This window comes from Montipora foliosa, chromosome 5 (genome assembly GCF_036669935.1).
Source record: "Montipora foliosa isolate CH-2021 chromosome 5, ASM3666993v2, whole genome shotgun sequence".
NCBI lineage: Eukaryota > Metazoa > Cnidaria > Anthozoa > Scleractinia > Acroporidae > Montipora > Montipora foliosa.
Window position 1 is genome coordinate 29694419 of NC_090873.1, and position 12500 is coordinate 29706918.

At 38.3% G+C, this 12500-nt stretch overlaps 1 protein-coding gene across 3 annotated transcripts in view; it reads right to left on the bottom strand.

The window, feature by feature from the left end:
* The window catches only part of LOC138003898 (leucine-rich repeat and calponin homology domain-containing protein 1-like), a 25394-nt gene that overhangs the window by 11721 nt on the left and 1173 nt on the right, over nucleotides 1-12500 (bottom strand). Inside the window, exons 2-4 of one of the 3 annotated variants that reach the window (XM_068850205.1) lie at nucleotides 11167-11266; nucleotides 8294-8445; nucleotides 6894-6949 (exon numbers count right to left, since the gene is read on the bottom strand). In XM_068850205.1, the coding sequence (XP_068706306.1) occupies nucleotides 6894-6949; nucleotides 8294-8445; nucleotides 11167-11266 (308 nt within the window). The remainder of the gene's footprint in view (nucleotides 1-6893; nucleotides 6950-8293; nucleotides 8446-11166; nucleotides 11267-12500) is intronic. The other 2 variants (XM_068850207.1, XM_068850206.1) reach the window with 2 other exon arrangements.

The window sequence follows — 12500 nt, forward strand, 5'->3', positions numbered from 1 at the left end:
CGGAACCCTTGTTAACTGTCTTCTGACATACATCGCAGGACTTGCAATAACGAGTCACGTCCCCTTGAATGCCTGGCCAATAGAACGCGCTTTGAATCTTATCAGTCGTTTTCTTTATTCCCATGTGACCTCCCATGATCGATCCGTGCGCTAGTTCCATTATTCGACTTCTCAGCTGCACAGGAACCATAACCTGCTTCAGGGGTTTACCTCCGTTCACATAAGGGTGCTTGTAGACGCGGTACAGAACTCCACCTTTCACTTCAAATGAAATCTCAGCCTGGCCTCTCACAACTACGTCATCTTTCTTCCAAAATTTCTGTAGGCTCTCGTCGTCACGCTGCATTTGCTTGAGCTTTTCTCTATCAACTATAGGACTTTCTTTGGTATCTGGTACCTTCAACGGAATATGTTCTCCAGCTTTCTTAGCTTGACTTCTCGTGGTTACAGCACAAACTTCTTGTACAGGAACTTGCCAGCTTGGATCTGGGTCGTCAGCGGCTCTTGCGCTTGGTACATTACCAATAATTAAATCATAAACAGCATCGGGAAGACACTGCGCTTCCACTTGGCCCTTAAGATAAGGTGTATCAACATCAATCTTTGCGATGGGAACTTTCCTTGCCGTATTGTCAATGAGCAGCATAACATTAAATTCGCCAGTAAACTGATCCTCAGACACAAGATCCCTCTTTACTACAATTCCACTACAACCAGTATCTCTCAGGACATCAACAGGCTTCTCTCCAACTCTACCTTTCACGACAGGCATTTTACTTCTCACTCCAGTCAACGGTTCAACACAAGCACTACTCAACAATGGAATCTTCTTACCACAGGCTAACAGCAACTTATCATCTTTAATACAGGCCTTAATTTCTTCATCAGTAGGTTTAACCTCAGGTGGCTGAACTAAACAACTGGCACTCACTTGACCACGCTGCACAGGGTTACCATCCTTACTTTGTCCTCCTGATCTGCGTCCACCTGATCGACAGTTTCTAGCTTCATGTCCCTGCTTACCACATAGGAAACACTTCCTTGTTAGGGTTGGGCAGTTGACAGCTTTATGACCTCGGGTGTTGCACTTAAAGCAATGCAGAGCTGGTGGATTAATCTGCATGTTCTTGGCTTCGTCCCTCTCAGGCTGCATTGTTGGCTTTCTGCTCGCTGAGCTGAACAAATGTTTACCATGAGCCTCCAAGTACTGGTCAGCGATCTTCGCAATCTTTGCTAGAGTCTCAGGTGCCCTTTCTCGCAGGTGAATTGCCAAATCCTTAGGACAAGAGTCAATAAATTGTTCTTTCACGATCAAGTCCTTAAGACCATCAAAGGTTCGCGCAGTATCCGAAAGCTCTAGCCAACGTAACAGGTATCTGTCCAGTCGCACGATAAACTGCTCCGGACTCTCGTCAACTTCTGGTTTGGATGCTCTAAATTTTCGACGATAGCCGTCTTCGGTGAGGTCATATCTCTTCATTAACGCAATCTTTACCCTGTCATAATCCTTAGCTGCGTCCTCCGATAAACGTGAATACACTTCTAGTGCCCGTCCAGACAACAGAGCACTGAGCTTCGATGCCCATCCATCTTTTTTCCACTTAGCTGTCTCCGCAAATCTCTCGAACCTCTGCAAATACGCGTCCAAATCGTCTTTACCATCAACAAACGAGGGGAGTTTAGGTGCCTTAGCCCGATCCTCTCTGTCACCCCTTTCTGCAGTACGACCATCACCATTCATTGCTGCTATTCTAGCAAGTTCTAACTCATGTTCTCTCTTGGCAACCTCGGCAGCTTCCTTCTGTCTCAAGAGCTCAGCTTCCTGTTGTAACTTCCTAATTTCTCTTTCCCGGCGTCTCGCTTCCCTTTCTTCATCCTGTCGTCTGCGTCTCTCTTCTCTATCTTCTTCTTCGCGTCTCTGTCTTTCTTCTTTCGCTTCTTGAAGCTGCATTCGTTTCTCTTCACGTTCTTCCTCTCTACATTTCTCTTCGCGTTCTTTTTCTTCTTGTTCACGCACAAATTCAAGCAGCTTTTCTCCTTCCAAACCAAACTTTTCGCCAAGCTGAATAAATTTTTCCACTTCACAGCACTAAAGTTCCACGGCTCTTTCAATCGCTACAACTTTTTTCCACAGCAAAAACACAATATAGTCTCTCGTACAGTTCTCCTTACTTTAGCTGTAACTCCTTCTTGAATTGTCCTTTCCTGGTTTCTGTAGTCAGCAAACAAATGAATTCCTCTCGGACAGGCCCCCAATGTTACGAGTTCGAACGTTTTGAGGAAAGGTAGCTTGCAAACTAAACTGAACGCAGGGTTGTCGGAACAACAACAAGGAGATTTATTCCAAAAATGAACGTAGTTTCCACGAAGTAAAACTCTAAATAACTCGTACTCGACAAACTTACACGGCCTCCGCCAACTTGAATGCACACAGCTTCTGTCACACTTGACTAAACACGGCCAACGCCAACTCTCTTCGCTTGTGAAAAACTAGTTAGAAAAACACTCCTCTTGGACTCGTCTACTTATATACTCTGACAATAAACTTCTAGAACTTTCCAAATTAGTAATGAATCTAATAATAGAAGATTACAAAACACACCGATTTAGAAACGCTTACGTACAAACCTAAATATAAACAAACTACGAACTCTCGCGAAGCTTCTAGACAGTAACGCTAGTCACGCAACGCTATTTTTCGTAACACGCACATACGCGTATACTTATACGCACATACGCGTAAATTTATACGCAAATACGCGTATACTTATACCCACATAGGCGTAAATTTATACGCACATACGCGTATACTTATACCCACATACGCGTATACTTATACGCACATACGCGTATACTTATAAGCACATACGCGTATACTTATACGCACATACGCGTATACTTATACGCACATACGCGTAAATTTATACGCACATACGCGTAAATTTATACGCACATACGCGTATACTTATACGCACATACGCGTAAATTTATACGCAAATACGCGTATACTTATACCCACATACGCGTAAATTTATACGCACATACGCGTATACTTATACCCACATACGCGTATACTTATACGCACATACGCGTATACTTATACGCACATACGCGTATACTTATACCCACATACGCGTATACTTATACGCACATACGCGTAAATTTATACGCACATACGCGTATACTTATACGCACATACGCGTAAATTTATACGCACATACGCGTATACTTATACCCACATACGCGTATACTTATACGCACATACGCGTAAATTTATACGCACATACGCGTAAATTTATACGCACATACGCGTAAATTTATACCCACATTCGCGTATACTTATACCCACATACGCGTATACTTATACGCACATACGCGTATACTTATACGCACATACGCGTAAATTTATACGCACATACGCGTATACTTATACCCACATACGCGTAAATTTATACGCACATACGCGTATACTTATACAAACATACGCGTATACTTATACGCACATACGCGTATACTTATACGCACATACGCGTAAATTTATACGCACATACGCGTAAATTTATACGCACATACGCGTATACTTATACCCACATACGCGTATACTTATACGCACATACGCGTATACTTATACGCACATACGCGTAAATTTATACGCACATACGCGTAAATTTATACGCACATACGCGTATACTTATACGCACATACGCGTAAATTTATACGCACATACGCGTATACTTATACCCACATACGCGTAAATTTATACGCACATACGCGTATACTTATACCTACATACGCGTATACTTATACGCACATACGCGTAAATTTATACGCACATACGCGTATACTTATACCCACATACGCGTATACTTATACGCACATACGCATAAATTTATACGCACATACGCGTAAATTTATACGCACATACGCGTAAATTTATACCCACATACGCGTATACTTATACGCACATACGCGTATACTTATACGCACATACGCGTAAATTTATACGCACATACGCGTAAATTTATACGCACATACGCGTATACTTATACCCACATACGCGTATACTTATACGCACATACGCGTATACTTATACGCACATACGCGTAAATTTATACGCACATACGCGTAAATTTATACGCACATACGCGTATACTTATACCCACATACGCGTATACTGATACGCACATACGCGTATACTTATACGCACATACGCGTATACTTATACGCACATACGCGTAAATTTATACGCACATACGCGTAAATTTATACGCACATACGCGTATACTTATACGGACATACGCGTATAATTATACGCACATACGCGTATACTTATACGCACATACGCGTATATTTATACGCACATACGCGTATATTTATACGCACATACGCGTATACTTATACGCACATACGCGTATACTTATACGCACATACGCGTATACTTATACGCACAAACGCGTAAATTTATACGCACATACGCGTAAATTTTTACGCACATACGAGTTTACTTATACGCACATACCCGTAAATTTATACGCACATACGCGCAAATTTATACGCACATACGCGTATACTTATACGCACATACGCGTATACTTATACGCACATACGCGTAAATTTATACGCACGTACGCGTATACTTATACGCACATACGCGTAAATTTATACGCACGTACGCGTATACTTATACGCACATACGCGTAAATTTATACGCACATATGCGTATACTTATACGCCCATACGCGTGAATTTATATGCACATACGCGTATACTTATACGCACCTACGCGTATATTTATACGCACATACCCGTATACTTATACGCACATACGCGTATATTTATACGCACATACGCGTATACTTATACGCACATACGCGTATACTTATACGCACATACGCGTAAATTTATACGCACATACGGGTATACTTATACGCACATACGCGTAAATTTATACGCACATACGCGTAAATTTATACGCACATACGCGTATACTTATACGCATATACGCGTATATTTATACGGACATACGCGTATAATTATACGCACATACGCGTATATTTATACGCACATACGCGTATACTTATACGCACATACGCGTATACTTATACGGACATACGTAAATTTATACGCACATACGCGTATACTTATACGCACATACGCGTAAATTTATACGCACATACGCGTATACTTATACGCACATACGCGTATATTTATACGCACATACGCGTATACTTATACGCACATACGCGTATATTTATACGCACATACGCGTATATTTATACGCACATACACGTATACTTATACGCACATACGCGTATACTTATACGCACAAACGCGTAAATACGCACATACGCGTAAATTTATACGCACATACGCGTATACTTATACGCACATACGCGTAAATTTATACGCACATATGCGTATACTTATACGCACATACGCGTAAATTTAGACGCGTATTATGCGCGTTTTTTGGTTAACGTATATCTGAGGGGTACTGTATGTGGCCCGGGTTTGATTTCCAGATCCTGCGTCATATGTGGGTTGAGTTGTTGGGTTCTCTGCTTTGCTCCGAGAGGTTTTTCTGGGGGTACTCCGGTTTTCCCCTTTCAGCAAAAACCAACCCCCCCCCCCCCCCCCTTCCACCACCACCACCATCATTATCATCATCATTATTATCTGGGTGGCAGGATATCTACCCATGAAAGCAATGATGCAGCTGGAAAAACAACTAAGTACCGTTGTAACAGCTAACTAGAGAATTACCCCAATATTACTGGTATTTTTCTCTAAGTTGAGAATTGCCATTCCTTAGCAGTATATTGCTATCGCCTCTTTCTTTCAGATTTGACTTGACTTGATTGGCCGCACCCTTAACTAGTATTTTATGAATAAATCAATTCTTGTCATCACTGTCATCATCATCATCATCACCACACCTGCTGTGTGAGTTGCGACAAACATTTCAGTATTCAGGGGCCATGGAGAGAGGGGCTGAGGGGGGGGGGGGGGGGGAAGTGTTGTTTTTGGCTTGATCAAAGACTTAATAATTTACATTATATTATTCATACATACAGCAAAGTCCCCACCCTCCCCCACTTTCAAACATACTCTGGGGCCCTGGTATTGACTCATGGATAAGTTAACTTAACGTTAACCCAGAAATTAACTTTAAACAAAACCACTCAACTAGGCTTTGTTCCGAAAAAATGTCTAATTGAGCAAACATAATAATTTATTATTTACGTTACGAGCAACAGAGATCAACTTTGAAAAACTGTTAGGCTGAACAGTTTTCAAAAACCCTAATTTTTGTGTCCATTCTGATTCATTTTAATTGTTAATCTACTCCCATTTTGTCTATCCCTATATACTTCCTTTTGTATTTACTTTTTCATTCAACCCTTCGTTCAATTTTTTTAGTGGGGTATATTTTTTAACGTTTTGCTTGATTTCGTTGGCAGTTTCCATTGATTGAATGAAATCGGATAAATTTTGTCACACAGCCCCAAAGGGCTATTTACAAAGAGATTTTAAATTCTGCTCTTCTGGGCCAAGTTGTTTGAGACTTACCGGTAATTACCGCTTATACGCCTTAAATATCACAGCAATGTGTAGGCTAATTAGCCAAAACAATCCAAAATTATATATTGGCTTATGGACCTTAAAACCCTGACATCTGTTTGCTTGCCAAAAAAAAATAATGTTGTTGGTGCAATTGCTGAATGTTTTCTGATAATGCTTAAAAAGTTGGATTCTTTTAGAGTATTCAAGACCAACATAACGAAATGGCAAAAAATCAAGTTTCAAAATTAGTAAAATTTGTAACACTATCAGGCCAAATTGCATCAAGTTGGCATTATAGGCAAAAATACTGTATTTTACAGATAGCTTACCTGATAGAAAGAACTTCTAATGTTGGAATATGACCCACAATTCTTGGAAGAAATGTCTGGTGAGGCATCAATATTTAATATTTTCAAGTCAACATTGATAATAACCAAAGAGCAATTATTTGGCAAAAGAGAATGCAGGCTTATGGATCTTCCCTAACTGGTTCTTCACATTTCAAAACAACTACTAGTTTCCAAAGGATTCTCACCAGCTGGACTCCAAGTTCCTCGTTACAAGTCCACACTTTCCCTTGAGAATTTCAATTTTGCCCTGATTGCTCAAGTGTGTCCAATGGGACACTGTTGGGAACAGCCTAATTTAAACCAACAAGTTCATCACGTCAACCTGACACTTACGCTTTAGGCTCTACATTCTTTCTAACACTCTGTAACTCACTCAAATATGTATTTCTTGTCACTTAATCATATTTAATTATGCAAGTTTCGCCTAGTTGTTATATAAGTCCTAACGGTTTTTCAAATATTTTGTACTGACGATGATGTTTGTAACATCGAAACATGTCTTCGAAATTAAAAAATGTCATAACTTTCTTAAAGATAACAATTTGCTTTCTGCTGTCTCGACCTTTTGGTTCCAAATAATGAATAGCTTTGTGACGCTTTAATATTCAGTGTAATAATAATTTATCGGTATATATTGCAAATTATATTTCTGGCCTTTGTATTGTATCTATAGATTTTTTATTATAATTAATTTTGTAAAACATTATTATTACTGACCCCTCTTGTAACAGTTAATATTACAAGAGTGCCAATCTCAAAGCACTGGGCTGAACAATGAATTGTAATAATTTTAACCTAGAGCTATCAAAAGAGTGACTTTTATAAACATGATAATAACACTAATAACAATGATATAACTTAACAATAAATTATTAATAATATTATTATTATTATTGTTATTATTATTATTATTATTATCATTTCTTGAATTAACCACCTATACAATTTTGTCCCATTCCTATAAAATAAATTTCAAATAATTATACTAAATATGTCCATAATCTAGGATACAAGAAAGATCATCACTATATAGTAGGCCTAGTTGTCTCCCCCACACATCCCACTTGTTGAAAGATGTTCAAAAATTCAGTTGGAAATTAAGGTTAAAAGACAGCGTAGGTATCAATAATAGCCATTATTAACTTCAACATCATACAACTTAATACAAATCAAAACCAAGTGTGAAAGAAAATAAAATTCAGTTCCCATTCAATATTGCCAAACTTTGACTTTCAAAAAAGGAATTGGGGGGGGGGGGGGAGACTTAAACTACCAAAATTTGTTAGCTAAATAATAAAGACACCTCATGTCAACAGTCCAGATAAAAGTTTTCTAATAACGGATTACAAAACATGCCTTGGATCAATGCCATTACTTACCAGAGCGTTTAATGAAACATCAAATTCTTTAAGTCGCCTCAGATACACAATGGACCAAGGAATGTCTTGAAGCTGATTTCCGCACAGAATTACTCTCTGTACATTGGAGAAGAGGTATAGTCGTGTTGGAATTGACTGTATACTTGGTTTTCCTTGCAGATTAAAATTTAAAAAAATTGCTTTTATAACAATGAAACCTCAGATGATGATGAACAATAATTTGGTCCGCCATTACTAACTTTATCTTGAGAGAGCTAAATCAAGGACAAAATGATGTCAAAGACTTAGTTTAAGAAACAATGCATGTGTATGTTGCAGGTCAAATTGTACCTACAGGTTTTTTTTAACCTATGTCAATTTCTTTTAACCTACCTGTAGGTCAATTTGTTTCAACCTAGGTAATTATGAACTGTCTAAAAAAGGTTTTCCCTTTTTTGGGGGATGTAATAAAAAAAATAGGGCCTGAATTTTTAGGGGGGATGAAAAAGAAAGTAATGAAAAAAGAGAGATTGCTCAAATTCCTCCCCTACAGTTTCCTTTCCAAGTCTATTCATATTACACTTACCGTCTCTCCCTTTTCTTCCCTAGCTTCTTCTTTACTATCTCTCCCTCAGATTGTTACCTAGTAGACGGACTGTGTCTCTTACCTTGATTTTCCACAGCATTCCATGCCACCCCTAGGATTCGAACCCTTGCACCATTGGACGTCCGAGATTACATCTCCTCTGAACTAACCGCTACGCCATCAAATCAGGAACTGAACTCATTGGATGTTTTTCTACCAATGAGTTTGAGCTACATGTATTTCCAAGCCTTCACGGCAACCACCATTTCGCCCATGTGTAAATGACACAAAGTGAAATTTCAGCTCACCCACAGTTACATGGCTGCCAAATGGAATTTTATGAAAAAGTTAAAGGGTGGCTAAATTTATCTGAAGAAGACCGAAAATGGCACAAAAATGGCACGAAAATGCTCCCAGTCTCCAGTGCAACAAAAGCAAAAAATGTTTGTAAGAAGTGGGCTCTTGATTCTGAAGGACAACTCAACGGTGACAACAAATACTGTACAAAGTTTATCTATGTCGCTAATGTATGCAAAATACACCAGGAACAAGGCATCATTACTAGTGACTGTCATAATAACAAATTGATTTTCTTTCTCATGTGCAAATAGATCTGATTGCTTTTCGTAACATGACCTGTAACTGTTCTAAGGGGCATTACATTGTAATTGGTTCTGATCCCTTCATGTTGAAAATCATTACTCAAAGTATTTGTGACTATTTTCTCTCAGATATAAGAAATCATCTGACCTTGCTAGAACACTAGGACATCTATTCTGGGTGGTGTGATTTCAGTCAAAGTTTTAATTTGACAAAGGAAAATAATTTGTGAGTAAAGTGATGACAGACTTTCCCCCCAAACGCAACATTTGCACTGTGCACAAAGGATGGTGACATGGGCAAATAGAACAATGAAAGATAACCTTTGCAGTTTAATAGTTATTAAAGAAAAGAACTTGTCACCAAAGTATAGGTGTCATTATCTTCGAGAAACTGCTTTTAAAAAACATTACCACCGTAACTAGAGAACCATTGCCAAAATGCTGTATGAAGTGGTTTTCGAAATCTCTCAGAAAAAAGAAATCAAAAGGCCACAAAATTAATGAGTGGACAAGTCACAGCTACACCAATACAGAGCAGTAAAATGGTCAATAATTTGGAAAAGTGGATGACCCAGACATTGAAGGGCAATCATGTCTGAAACTTGCAGACTGCAGACTAACCCTAAATCACAGAAAGCTAGCTACAGTGTAACCGTTTTAAAATGGGTGCTTAGACTTAAATACTGTTTATCTGCACTATTTGAAATGGGTGCTTAGAGTCTTAAATACTGCTTATTAGCGCTATTTGTTACAGACAGTATGCCTTTTACCCCAACCTTAACGCTAACCATTTAAAATCTGAGTGAGTGCCTAGACTTAATAACCATTAGGGTTTTATGAAATAACTCATCAAAAATTTAAGCTACACCTAGTTCATCCACTCACCTCTAGCACCAATTTACTTGCAAATATACATATACATATACATATACATATACATATATGTATACAATAACTGTTGGAGTTTCATTTATCTTTACACGTACTTCTTGAAATTTCAACCAATGTTGAAAACATTTTAACCTAGGTTTAAAAGAACTATTGACCCGGTTTGGCAACGAATTAGCCTAAGAAATAAAATGACCTGCAACATGTACACAGCTGATACAGGGGAGTTTCAGGCTTTAATTCAGACTTGTGTTTGGCATATATAATGAGCTGTCTTTATACCCTGAAATGTTAAGCTAGTGAGTAAATGAAATCCCTTAAAGTTTTTTTAACCAGATCAAACTCTCTTGAGGTCCAATCAGTCAGTGGATAAAAATCAAACCTCAAAATTTGCCAGTCAGGTGTTACACAAACACACTTTTAAAATCTGAAGAAAAGAGGGAAGTGATTTTTTGATCATCGTAGCACTTTAAATTAGCACTGAAAGTAAATAGCTCAAAGCCAAAAAATAGAATAAAGCCAAAAAAGCATTGACACTTTTTGAGCTCACCGTTCATTTTGCAGGGATGGAGTCAGGAACAGACCATATTCATAAATGGTAACCAATAAATTTTAAAAAAGAAATCTAGAGCTACCTTTCTTTTGTATTTTGTCCATGGAAATGAGGCTGGTTGGTCTTCAGAAAGACAAAGGAATAATAATTATAATTTTATTGGCCGCCATTTATGAATATGGTCTGTACAAATTTGTTTAGGATTCAGCGTACTGTATACCACTTACATGTAAAGTTAAAGTCAAGTTACTTGGTAAAATTGTACCTTCAAGGATAAATTCAACAACTTGCTGGATATTCTTATAAGTCTGCAATATTTTGTCAACATCTTCCACACATGAGTGGTTGATATCAGATAGGTCAATCTAAAATAAGATTACACTCAATGGTGTCAAGTGGCACTGAAGTGACATTGTGCAGCATTTCATGCTTGCTTTAATTATTTGTTATTGCTGACACTGGTTCAAGGCCCTGTTCCTTCACTGACTTTGCTCCAGAATCTCACTCCTCCCAAGAGTATAAATGATACCAGAAACACAAACATCCCGTCCAATGGAAACTACATTGTAACAATACTGTCAATTATTGCTAAATGCTACTGGACTCTGGGTATTAGCCATGTGAGCCCCGGCAGCTCCTGTGCGACTTTCTTTTGTCTCATTAAACACAGTATTACATGTAGTACATACCAGAGCTCGAAATGAACGAAAAAATCAGTCGCAATTTTGCGACAAGATACGTATAAAGTTAGTCACAATTTTGCAACTTTTAGTCGCAAAATCGTCGTGCTGCATTGTGTTGTCAGCAGTTCAGCAAAACAAAATATGAGCCCATACTACTGTGTAAAGAAACCACTGAAAATTGCGAATGATCGAAGGTGTTTTGCATGCAACATTGCAGCCAAATAGACCTATTTCGATATATTAAAATTCAGTCCTAAACAAAAGGTATCATCTCGACGCTCTGGGGAATAAATAGAAGGTTTTGTTTGAGTTTATTCCCCAGGGCCTCGAGATGATACCTTTTGTTTAGGACTGAAATTTTTAATACATGTATATCGAAATTGGTCTATTACGATACAATAGACCAATTCGGCTAACTGAATGTTGTACCCAATCCAGATCCTTTGGGAATAAAAGGTTTTGTTCCAAATATTTCCATATGAATGCTACATTATCATGCAAATGCAATACACAAAGAATCTTAACCCCGAGAGATTTGAATTGGGTTACAACATTGTGTTAGCCGAATTGGTCTATTACACTCCTGTAACATTCAGATTGAAAGAAAATTTACGGCGAGAAACAAAATAATTTTGTAATTTCTTTCTTTATTTTAGCAAAAGTAGCAGCAAAGTGGCAACTGCTAGCCCTTTTGCTTTGAAAGAGCGAAGGTGAAAACAAGTCGCAAATTTGCAACTTTTCCAGACATTTTAGTTGCAATGGGAAAAAATTCAGTTGCAAATGCAACTGCATTGGTCGCAATTTCGAGCCCTGCAGTGATAAATCTATACACGCACCTGCTACAGTCTTTTTGTGGCGGCTTTCCTTCCACAACAATGCGAAAATTTAGCTTTCTAATAATAATTATCATTTAAGC